This window comes from Chaetura pelagica, unplaced genomic scaffold, assembly GCF_000747805.2.
Source record: "Chaetura pelagica isolate M959 unplaced genomic scaffold, ChaPel_1.0 scaffold117, whole genome shotgun sequence".
Lineage (NCBI taxonomy): Eukaryota > Metazoa > Chordata > Aves > Apodiformes > Apodidae > Chaetura > Chaetura pelagica.
In genome coordinates this window covers 608,582-621,692 of record NW_009954185.1, presented here as the reverse complement: position 1 = coordinate 621,692, position 13,111 = coordinate 608,582, and the positions used below count along the sequence as shown (strand labels likewise).

General features: G+C 43.2%; 1 protein-coding gene across 1 annotated transcript; it reads right to left on the bottom strand.

Moving 5' to 3' along the window:
* Positions 1-270: 270 nt before the first annotated feature.
* BPGM (2,3-bisphosphoglycerate mutase) lies at positions 271-10,169 on the bottom strand. The gene is made up of 2 exons (XM_010002929.1): positions 9,569-10,169; positions 271-636 (listed from the first exon to the last, which is right to left on the bottom strand). Exons 1-2 carry the CDS (start codon positions 10,167-10,169, stop codon positions 458-460), a joined length of 780 nt encoding a protein of 259 aa, XP_010001231.1. The 3' UTR covers positions 271-457.
* Positions 10,170-13,111: the final 2,942 nt, after the last annotated feature.

The following is a 13,111-nucleotide window of genomic DNA, read 5'->3' as shown; positions in this document are numbered from 1 at the left end:
TGTGTTAACACTGAAGAATCATACTAGGTAATTCTGTTACTTGGTGTGGTCTTATTAGAGAGAAAGTTTTAGTGCCTACAACAACTTGAGCTTAACTAGTCCAGTAAGCTAATGCTTTTCCTCTTAACAGATGAGGACTGATCACTGGTAGACACTAATAACATATCTTAATTCTGTACTGGGCAATACTCAACCCCAGATCTGGGGCACACCACCCTGAAATTTTTCATTACCTGAATGATCTCTATTTCTTTTTTCAGTATCCATAACCTCAAGCTGAGATCTAAATTCCAGTTTTTGAAAGGCAGAGGGTTAATCTACCTACCTGAGACTCAGCAATTGTCCCTCCCATTTATTTAGTGCTTGAAACTGAGATTTTTACACAGTGCAACCTAGCAGTCATACATAAATCACCTATTATAACACTTTGAAAACAGCTGTGTTCATCAGTGGGATTTTACTTTTCAGCAGATTTTACTTTCCCTTGATCTTCCACTTTTTTGATGGCAGCTTGGATGGCTTCTTGATCACCCAGAAACTGGTGAGGGCCCAGAGGGTGCAGATCCTCATCAAGTTCAAGTAGTATGGGCACACCAGTGGGGAGTGTGACATTGATGATGTCCTCATCAGAGATGCCTGACAAAATAAAACAAAACAGTTACACCTAGTGAACAGCTTTCTAATTGTATCTAGTTTAGCCTGATTTTTGAGATTATATAGCTTTAAACAGACAAGGACATGTTTAAGCCTCCATGAATACTCAAGGGTCAGTTCCCAGCTAGACCACACCTTGTTTAGTGCTTCAGAACAGCTGAAGACAATTCCCAATAAAGTGAAGACAGTTTCTTCATTTTTCAGTCTACACATGAAATAATCAGGAAGTAATTACACTGGAGACTATGCCTTTCTTTTAATACAGGACATTGAGAACAACAGGTTCTCCTCCATTATCTTCCAAACTCATGCAGCATAAAAGAGGATAAAGCCCATATGACATGAAATAGCCTTTAAGGAACCAATACAAACAGCCTCTTAAAAAGGCAGAATACCAATGTTCATTTTGCTCTTGTATGCAAAGCTTCTCAGACAAGCTGTCTTAAAAATCAGCATTTAATTACAGAATCACAGAATGGGTTAGGTTGGAAGGGACCTAGAAGATCATCTAGTTCCAACTCCCCTGTAAGGGCAGGGACACCTTCCACTAGACCAGGTTGCTCAGAGCCCCATCCAACCTGGCCCTGAACGTCTCCAAGGAGGGGGCATCCACAACTTCCCTGGGCAACCTGTTCCAGTGTCTCACCACCCTGACAGTAAAGAATTTATTTCTAATGTCTAACCTAATTCTTATCACATAAGGACCACTGCCCACACTGATGTTTCAAAATAAAGTTTATAGCATCTTGCTTGCAGTACTATTCTCAGAATTACTAAATGCAAAATTTTAATTTCCACTTTCAAATGAGGGAGCGAAGAAAAGAGGGGAGAAAGTCAACTGATACAACTTTTTTCCTGTATTTTTCCACTTTACTACAATAACATGTATCCAGGGAGAAAATTTTATGCAGCTGTGATTAAAGTATTCTGGGGATCTAGTATAAATCAAGTTGCTGGTTATTTTATATCAAACACAGAAGACTCCAAAGTATCCAAAATTTTTGAGACCAAACCTCCTAGTACATTTCCACTCAAGGTCTAAGTAGTTGCATAAGAAACAGTGACTGCAAAAACATTTGCCTGAAAAGTTTTGAGGAATAAAGAAAGCTAGTGTCATTGGGAATGTTAATATTTCTTTTTTCTCCCCTTTTTAGAAGCACTGAGGTCACAGCAGCAGCCGGCTGTTGTAAAGCAGGACAGCTTTGAGTAATTCATGCTTAGAAAATACACACAAGCTTCTAAAATGACGACACCATACAAACTAAACCAAGCTGCACGAAGAAAACATCCTCTTGAGCAGCTGAAAAAACAGAGCGTTCTCAGAACCCATGAGTGCAAATTTACCAGTGATTTTCACATTAATTAGAAAAGCAGAGCCAAGGTAGTAACAGGCAAAGCCACAAAGTGAAGGCACTTGACAATGGTGGGATAACAACAGGTCAGGAAAAAAAACAGAACTAATAATGAGATGAGAACAATTTTATGCCCCTGTCCAGAGACTACACAAGCACGCAACTTCTGCAATAACCAGTTCTTGTTTTGATTATGCTAAGCCACTCAGTTCAGCTGTAGATTAGGCCTAAGTTTCAGAAAGGCATGGATCAAGAGAAAAAGTTTTGTAAGAATCTTACACCTTGATACACATTGAGCCACCAGTCCATTAAAAACAAAAACAAAACAAAAAACAAAAACAGTCATACTCTGCCAGTTTAAGTAATCCCTATATACAAGGGATTAAATAAACCACCTGTTGTAGGCAGCAGATTCACAGACCTACAGAAAAGCACTCAAGGAGCATCTAAAATTTTTAAACCACTGAAATCAATGGGGAAAACATTCAATCCATTTAGAAGGCAAAAGCACTGTTCAAGGACTTTGGTTCATTAAACAAGCAGCCAAGCTGCCTGAGCACTTATTTCAAGGATCCTTAAACATATTTGATTTTAACAACATACACATCACCATGTACCCATAGAGCACCTGGCCCCAGGAAGTGTTCTGCCCACCTCTCAACTTCAAGCTCCCAGACTAAACTATTCAGATATACACAAAGCAGATGATGTCATGCAGAATTTAGGCAAACCACATAATGTGGTCAGGAGCCAGGATATTTGAAAGTTTCCTCTAAAGATGGATTAAACAAAACTAGCTGTGGCTACATGGACTCAGAAATGTATTTTGCTTTTCTTACAGAACACAAAGTGACCACACCAATGTCAGCTAGTGTTGATTTACAAAGCAAAACAGCATAGTGAAGGATAAACAAGCTGTAACAAGCATGTTGGCTTTCTCCTCCTGTTTCTTCTTCAAACACAAGTGTTGCCTCACAGCCAGATGGCTGGAAATGCAAGTTGAAGTCTGACAAAAATCCTAAAGAAACAATAGTGTCCTGTTGCTATACAAATACAGTAACAGTACTGAAATAAATAATTTATGTTCTTTAAGAAGCAAGAAGCTGATAAGGCTTGTCACACAAGCTCTTCAGTTGCAGACAAAATGCACACAGAAAACTCCCCACTCAGTAGGCTAGGAGGACATTAAAGAGATCACATCTTACACTTTGGCCATTGCAAGCATGAACTAACTGCTATCCAGTTACTTCATGACCTGTAACTATAGCCAAGTGACCTTTACTTGCACTTCATCTGAGCTGGCCTGAGTCAACCCCACCCCATCTCACAGGGTAGAAGGGAGCAACCATGGCAAGGCTTCAACTACTGACTACAAGGTGCAATGGGAAATAAGATCATAAAAGAAGAAACATTCTTCCCTCCTGTAAAATAGTAAAGCCTGGGTCTAAGCACTGCTGAAGGATACTATGTTGCTGGAAGCAGTCTTTCCCCAAGAACATTTAAAACTAAGGTCCTACCTACTTACAGCCATGAAAACCCACAGACATTATGGAAGTACTGCAGATAAAACGCTGACTGGGCAATGGAATTCCTCAGCTGGACATCTCCCATGTTTTCTCTCATGAGCATCTGCTAAATATTGTTCAAGAGCAGCTGTGTAGCAGGAAGCAGTTTGGTACATGAACATTGTAAGAATTTGGTACAGCACCTATTACAAAAAAAGATCTTTCAAAATCACATTCCAAATTCTTTCCCAGATCACTTATGTTCCATTTAACTGAACTGGGTGATCAAACACAGATCAGTGCTATCTCTGTGAAAGCTTAAGAATTCACTTTTTCCTGGTAACTCATCAAGTGCTTTGAAATACTTGCACCCTGTAAAGTCCTACAGAGGCAAACCCCCTTGGGCTTATTTTGAGCACCTATAACCAACACCTTCAAGGGCTGGCTCAGCTTCTCCCTCCCTCTCACCTGTTCTTACCAAGTTCCTTCCTTCTATTCTTATGGTAGAGCAACACAAATAACACAACAGGTATTGAGAACAGCTACACCCCTCATCTACAGGTCAACTACATTTGAGGTCAGATGACTCATCCAACAAAACACACATGACCACATGCATACATTCAGCCACAACAAACAGCCTTGTTCTAGAACTGCTGCTTTATAACTGACATGTAAGTCAGGTCATAGCATCTTTCCCACAAACTTAATGAAAAAAAATTAAGCTTTAGCCTAGTAAGTCAAACATTAAGGGCTAGAATCTGCCTTCCCTGCTGGCTGGCAGATAACCTAGCTTTAGTAGGGTAGAGAAGGGAAGCAGGCACAGTGTTAGAATCTGGCTAATAATCTTTACAGAATGTTAGCTCACTGCAGATTTTAAGGAAAGAAGGAAGAAGATGGGTAGGCTACAACCATGGCTACAGCATATTATGTACCTTTGTTTCACCCCTACATGTGCAATAGTTTCTATACCTGTATTGGGTTTGTGTGGCAAGGTTTTGATAGAGAGAGGGCAACAAGGGCAGTTTCTGTGAGAAGCTGCTAGAAGTCTCCCCCATGTCTGACAGCCAATGCCAGCCAGCCCCAAGACAGACCAACTGCTGGCCAAGGCCAAGCCCACCAGTGACTATGGTAGCACCTTGTGATAACTCATCTAAGTAGAGGAAAAAGAAAACAAACTTGCTGTGCAGCAGCAGCCAGGAAAAAGGAGTGAGAATACGCGAGAGAAACAACCCTGCAGATAAGATCAGGGAAGAAGGAGGTGGAAAAAATGCCCCAGGTGCCAGAACAGAGATTCCCCTGCAGCCCATGGTGAAGATCATGGTGAAGCAGGCGGTCCACCTGCAGCCTATGGAGGTACACAGTGGAGCAGATAACCACCTGCAGCCCACAGAGGGCCCAACTTCAGAGCAGCTGGATGCCTGGAAGATGCTGTGACCCCACAAGAAGACCACGCTAAAGCAGGCTCCTGGCAGAAACTGTGGACCTGGGGAGAGAGGAGCCCATGCTGGAGCAGGTTTGCTGGCAGGACTTGACCTCCCACGCTGGAGCCACCTGTTCATGAAAGACTGCACCCCAGAGAAGAGATCCATGCTGGAGCAGTTTGTGAAAAACTGCAGCCCACATGAAGGACCCACATTGGAGAAATTCACAGAGGACTGTCTCCCATTAGAGGGACCCCATGTTGGAGCAGGGGAAGAGTGAGGAAGAAGGCACAGCAGAATTATGATGAACTGACCACAACACCCATTCCCCATCACTCTGCATAGCTTGGAATTAGGCTGCGATACCAGGGGGCAGGATAGGTAGGACTGGACAAACTCAGTTACAAAGACTCAAAAAAATTGATCACAACATTGTATCTTTGACAGGATTGCAAAAGCCAGCCACACTTGTCCTTGCTGGCATTCATCACATTCATAGGTATTAGCTAGAAGGAACAGAGCCCAGCCTCCCCACTGACACCAGTAGCTCACAGCACTGAGATCTTCAATAGAAACCTTTAGGAAAAATGTCACCCAGCCCACCAGCATAGGAGAGCAAACTGTTTCTGATCTCAAGTGCATACAAGAGTATGGTTCAGTTTGTATTTTATACTGTTTTAAAAAAGACTACTAGAGTTTCACTTTTTAAGGCCTCACATGCAGACCCTGAGTGGCAAGGTTTTGATAGAGAGAGGGCAACAAGGGCAGTTTCTGTGAGAAGCTGCTAGAAGTCTCCCCCATGTCTGACAGCCAATGCCAGCCAGCCCCAAGACAGACCAACTGCTGGCCAAGGCCAAGCCCACCAGTGACTATGGTAGCACCTTGTGATAACTCATCTAAGTAGAGGAAAAAGAAAACAAACTTGCTGTGCAGCAGCAGCCAGGAAAAAGGAGTGAGAATACGCGAGAGAAACAACCCTGCAGATAAGATCAGGGAAGAAGGAGGTGGAAAAAATGCCCCAGGTGCCAGAACAGAGATTCCCCTGCAGCCCATGGTGAAGATCATGGTGAAGCAGGCGGTCCACCTGCAGCCTATGGAGGTACACAGTGGAGCAGATAACCACCTGCAGCCCACAGAGGGCCCAACTTCAGAGCAGCTGGATGCCTGGAAGATGCTGTGACCCCACAAGAAGACCACGCTAAAGCAGGCTCCTGGCAGGAACTGTGGACCTGGGGAGAGAGGAGCCCATGCTGGAGCAGGTTTGCTGGCAGGACTTGACCTCCCACGCTGGAGCCACTTGTTCATGAAAGACTGCACCCCAGAGAAGAGATCCATGCTGGAGCAGTTTGTGAAAAACTGCAGCCCACATGAAGGACCCACATTGGAGAAATTCACAGAGGACTGTCTCCCATTAGAGGGACCCCATGTTGGAGCAGGGGAAGAGTGAGGAAGAAGGCACAGCAGAATTATGATGAACTGACCACAACACCCATTCCCCATCACTCTGCATAGCTTGGAATTAGGCTGCGATACCAGGGGGCAGGATAGGTAGGACTGGACAAACTCAGTTACAAAGACTCAAAAAAATTGATCACAACATTGTATCTTTGACAGGATTGCAAAAGCCAGCCACACTTGTCCTTGCTGGCATTCATCACATTCATAGGTATTAGCTAGAAGGAACAGAGCCCAGCCTCCCCACTGACACCAGTAGCTCACAGCAGTGAGATCTTCAATAGAAACCTTTAGGAAAAATGTCACCCAGCCCACCAGCATAGGAGAGTAAACTGTTTCTGATCTCAAGTGCATACAAGAGTATGGTTCAGTTTGTATTTTATACTGTTTTAAAAAAGACTACTAGAGTTTCACTTTTTAAGGCCTCACATGCAGACCCTGACAGGTCCTACAGACATTTCATATACCTTAATGAGGTCCACTCTGAGCACTGAGAAAACAAGAACAAAATCCAATCCCACAATCAAAGCCTTGTTAGCCTGACATTGTTACTCATTATTTTGACATGTAACATGTTACTCATGTTACTATGATCCTGTTATTTTTATGTGCAAGTGGAAAGCAGATCCACATTTCAAGCTCTTTACCAGTTATGAGTAACAAGGAAAACATTCAGAAAACTGCAGACCTGTTTAAAAAAAAAAAAAAGTACCTCCTTGAAATAGTAACTTCTGAAGTCTTTTGGAGAAGACATTAGATTTCACCCTAAAACAATCAGATTTGTTTCATCAGATCAAACTGAATGAAAACATTCATATTTACTGCCATTTAAAGTTTCTGAGCTACAGCTTCCAGGATTAAGCTATTACTATGACTAAGGCATTCCAAGCAGTCATGCAGGATTGGTGCCTGAGGCATTTGGAGTCTCATTTTGGAATTTACTAAATGTCAAAAAACATGGCCCCAGTTAAGTTTAGAGGGGCCTAGAAATTTCCACGGAAGTGCAGGACACACTAAGCTTGTCCAAAAAAAATCCACAAAACCCAAGCCCACCTCACAGTCAGTGCTATAAATACAGCAGACTAACAAACTTTAAGCACTGCTGAATCATGTCCAACTCCAGCAAGGCTCCAGAGCAGCTCACAACTCACAGCCTTTCTGGAGAGATACTTTCAGAGATACAGAGTGAGAAATGCAGAAAATTAACCTCTTAGATCCAGCTAGATACAGGTTGGAGCTCTGAAATAAAGGAAAGTGGGCTGCAATAACAGGAGTCTTAAAGCCCTGGTTCATATAACCCTTCAGGCCAGCTCTGCAGCAATCTCCACTTCATAAAGGGCAGAACAGCCAGCATGTGTCTGGCAGTTGCTCCTGTGTGGGAGTTGGTGTAGCTGACAGGCAGTCTTAAGTCAACAGAACTAGATCCTCTGCCAAGAATTCCTCACATTTCCCTGTGAAAGGGAGGGAAAAGGTACAGTGTAGGACAGACAAGAGAGACAGCTCTATTCTACTTAGGTGTAGAGAAAGCAACCCTTGCAGAGTTACACCTAACAAATTTTCCCAAAGAAAAGCTTTGCAGCTGTTCTAACTTTGACTGTTCCCTCTGATCTTAATGCAGCAAGGAATCCAGCCATACTAACTCTAAAGTAACTTCTACCAGTCACAGATGCTGCCAGCTCTAGTCTTGGTGCATGCCTACACAAAAGTGGCCCAAGGTTTCTGCTGAAGCTGTGGTCAGCATTTCAACCCCACAGAGCTTGGGTAATGTGGGTTCATGGAATAGGTTCAGTTATCAGGGAGACACCATGGCTGCAGATCCCCCTGCCCCTTCTTTCTTTGTAATTCTTGATCATTTCTGAGCATGGATAACCACTCTGACCACATTGGTGTAAGTGGCTGAACCAACCTTCCTCCAAGCTGAATTTTGGTGTGCAGATCACAGTCTCCATTTTTCCAGAATCCACTGTACATGCTTACTCCCTGATCTTCTGATTCCTGCTAAAGCATCAGCTCTCCTGACTGTTCCAGCATGCCTGAATGAAAAAGTGCTCAGCAGAATTGGGTCAGAGCTACAGGCACACACCAGAGTTTTATAACTAAAAAAAATGGAGTTGACACAATCCAGTTTGTGCTTACTTGCAACTAAACCTCTAGTAGGCTGAACTAATACATGTATAATCACTAAGTTCTACTCTAGCCACAGACAAATAAATGAATACAATCCACCTTCCAGTTTAGGATGAGCTAGACTAGAAGACATGTCACTAAAGAGGCAGGGGAAGAAAGAATATAGAAATTACAAAAATAAATCACAGCCTTTTCAGGTCCCAAGTAAGTCAGCAATCTTATGCTAAGCCACAAACTTAGCTGTCTATTGGTAGGCATTTTCTATATTGGGAAATAATACATTATTTCCATAAGTTTTCGTATCTGCTCTCAGCAGCGTTTTGAAGAATTATCAGGAATGAAGCCTCAAAAGTGACCCTCCACAGTAACAGCCAAGAATGCCTTCCACAACAAGCACTTTATTCTGCTGTGTTACAGTAATGCCTGTTTAACACGCAGATTACTACTTCAACCTTTTAAAAAAAGCAGCTGAATAAATCCAAAAATAGTTAGATCCTGAAGAGTTTCATAGAATCATAGAATGGTTTGGGTTGGAGAGGACCTTAAAGATCATCTAGTTGCAAACTCCCTGCATGGGCAGGGACACCTTCCACCAGGCCATGTTGCTCAAAGCCCTGTCTAACCTGGCCTTGAACACTTCCAGGGAGGGACATCACAACTTCCCTGGGCAACCTGTTCTAGTGTCTCACCACCCTCACACTAAACAATTTAATTTTCTTCTTCCAGCTCAAAATCATTACCCCTCACCCTATCACTACACATCTAGACAAACCACAAAGTTAGTTTGAATACAGTAGTTTAAAATGAACAGTGAGGGACAAGGGGAAAACATCTGGTTCTTTCCATAACTACATTAACCTAATTCTCTCCCCCTTCAACATCCCTCAGTTTGATTCCTGTTCAAATAAGCCAACTTCTAACTTTCTCATTGGACACCACAGATACTGAGTGTTACAGAGCCAAGATAAGTAATATATCCCACAGAACAAGACTTAGAGCTCTAAACAGTTAAGTAAGGAAAAGAAGGGAAGGCTAAAAGGAAGACCCTTACCTTCCACATGCTTCAGCAATGCCCTGCTGCTGTTACCATGAGCAGAGATAAGGATCATTTTGCCACTTTTCAGTTCTGGCACTATCTTTTCATTCCAATAGGGAAGGAGTCTATCAAGCACATCTTTTAGACTTTCAGCCTTTGGGAGATTATCTTGAGAGACATCACTGCATTTATACCGGCGATCATTGTAGATTTCTTCATAGTAAGGATGAGATTCAGTTATGGGAGGTGGTGTAACATCATAGCTTCTCCTCCATAGTTTCACTTGCTCCTCCCCATGATTTAGTGCCATTTCTGCTCTGTTGAGACCAATCAGTGCACCATAGTGACGTTCATTCAGTCGCCAGGAACTCTGAATGGGGACCCACTCCTGGCCCATCTCTTCCAGGATGAGCCATGCAGTCTGGATGGAGCGCCTGAGTACAGAGGTGAAGACGAGGTCAAACTCGAAGCCCAGTGCTTTGAGGTGTTTGCCACAGTTCTGAGCTTCCTTTATCCCATCACTGCTCAGCTTCTGGTCCACCCAGCTGCAAAAGCGATTCTCCTTGTTCCAGGCTCCTTCCCCATGTCTCAAGAGAACAAGTCTGTACTTAGCCATCTTGGTTGCAGCTTAGCACAGGTGACAACTAGTCTGACATCTAATAATGATGCATCTGTACAGAGACACGAGACAAATACATCAAACATCCCACAGATAATGCATTAGAAGTAGTAATACGGTAGCAAAGAGTAGGCAACTATCAGTATCAAAACAACTAAACAAATAGGTGTCTGCTAAGTGTGCTTCTACCTTTGACATCTCTGACTTTGAATTCCTTCCCACCCTCATGTGGGAGGAAAAGCACCATCCTCCACCCAGCTTGTTGCAACTAGCCCATTTAACCAATTGATTTGTGGAAGATTTGTACAAGCTGGTCCTGCCCACTGATTTTCCTCACGTGCTTAAAGAGAGCCTCACTCAGCATCAGAGGCTCCCAACCAGAGCAGCAGATCTCACTCTTACTGGTGAACTTAAGAGGTGAGACATGGAGCCCAAGCTCCTATGAGCTGCCCAGCCCCACACTGGCCCTGAGGGAATGCAGGCACAGACAGCAACTGTGACCCTCAGCCAGAGGAACTGAAGAGGACTACAGAACTGGTACTGACAATACACAGAACTTTACTAGCTTTCCTCAAAGGAGATGTCACCATAAGTATGCTCTGCATAACTTGTTTCCTTACATCCCCATTCTGCCTTGCTAATTATGCCAGCCTCTCCTTGATTTTTCCCCAGGCTGCCACCTCCTCTATCATTCCTCCACACTCAAATGCCACAACCCAGATACTCTGGATGCAGTGTACAATGTAGTGAATCCTCATCTCACTGAATCCAGAAGTGATCTCACAGATCATTCCATTCCCTTCCTGACTTTCAAGAGTGTTTTTCCTTTTTGTATCTGTGAATTACAATACCAGATTTCCAGGCACCAGGATTAATGTTTTTACTTTTGCAGTGGGCACAACTCACATATTTGCTGTCCTTATTTAATAAGTCAGGTACATACTCATATGATCAAAATACACCTGTCTGCTCTGGGAGGACTATTATATACTCAAATGAAGATTAAATGCTCTCAAAACCATGGACAAGAGGAGACTGAGGTCCAATTCCTGCACACCCAACTTCGGACTAGATTTCCGTAAGAGACATGCTCATGGGAGCTCCCATCATCTCAAACTGGGGAGATGCTTCAATCACACTCCAAGCATTTCAAATTCAGACCCACTGTGACTCTGCATTAGGTCAGTAGGATGGGTTAGACTCACACACTCTGGGTTTTAGGAAACACCTAGCACACTGTCAGAATTCATTTTCACCAGATCTTTCAAAAGCATATAGAAAAGCTGGATTCATTAACAACCTCAGTAATGTGATCCTGACTAACAGCAGCTTAGTTCTCCTTTACTCCCACAGAAAAAAGGTCTAGACCACATAAAGTACACTACACAACAACTCCCCAGCTCTGAAATTCTGACTACTGGTATAGCTCAGGATTAAGAAGCCTTCAAGGACTAACAGATTTTTACAGAATATTAGGAGATATTGTCTGACACACAATTCACAGATGGCAAAACAAAGCAAAGTCTCCTGTGATCTCACGCAAAGTAGGCCTGAATTGTGTGTATGACAAAAAGCATCTCAGACAACACCCCTTGCATATTCCACTTATTCCACACAAAGTAATCAGCTGCATATTAAGCAAAGAAATCAACTATTGTTAGGATTCAGATGGCATGTCACATCAGATAAAATACTAAATTACACCCTTTAAGATACCAGGTTTATAACGAAAAGGAGTACCAGACAGCATTTCCATCTAAAGCCAGAGTGATCTTTCTCCAACATCCCATAGATACCATTTAAAACTGCAGTGTGTTCACAGCATGAACTACTACACAAAACATAGCCCCACAAAAACGTCTCTCTCTGCAGATACCTCATTGTTCAGTTTAATTGATTACATAATCTCTTCCTGTGGATAACACAGTTTAGAAAACTAAATTAAGACTCAACACAAAAAAACAAATCCCAGCAACAGAAGAGATGCACCTGTTCGCACATGTTCTTAGGTACTTTTGGTCAAAAACAACAAAAAACTCAATGAATAACAAAAAAAAAATAAACAAACTACTCATAAAAATACTTAAGATCATCTGGGGCACATAAACTCCAGGTCAGTTATATAAAAGATCAGGCAGAATCACCATTCTCAAAGAAATTTAGAAGAGACTGGCAGTCACAGGGTTGTTTGAACATCAGTCCACTTATGGAAGCATTTAAGCTAGGAAGCCTTAGAGCAACACATGGAAATAATCCTACTCACCTTTCCTATGGCAAAGGAACAACGTACACAAATCCCAGCAGAGACTCAAGAGCTGCTTCACACAGAGGCCACCACACACTCTTGGCTAGCTACCTGCAGGAAGGGAATTAACACCAAACACTCACACAGAAAGAAACCACAAGTGCAAATGGTTATGCCAACCATTACTTGCTCTCAGAGCTGTAAAACAGCACACCCCTTGTACGGGCTGGGAAAGTTACCAATTCTCTTCTCCCAATAAGATGCAAATGCACAGCTCCTGCATTTCCAACAAGGGAAAGTTTCTTGTCTCCCAGATGCCCCAGGATATCATTTGCACCACAAGATTTGTTTAGACTGCAATTACCATAGCTCTAGTGCACAGAAATCACCGAAACCTCTGGGACACCACGGAGGATACAGACACCAGACCTGGACCCAGCATAAAACAGAGGCAACACAGAGCCCCAGCTCAGCATTGCCGGAGAGAGCAACGTGCTCAGGATCACATCCTACATCGGCAGGGCTCTCAGCCAAGCACGGTTTTAAGGTCGAACTGGCCAAGCTGGTCATTTCCCAGACGCCTGGCTCCAACCCGCAACAGCTCACCTGCTCAGCCCTTTCACACCCCTGCGCGGTGCCCCGACGTCTCCTGAGCCTCTCCTAAGCCGGCAGAGGCTTCCCCAGAGGCGGGGCA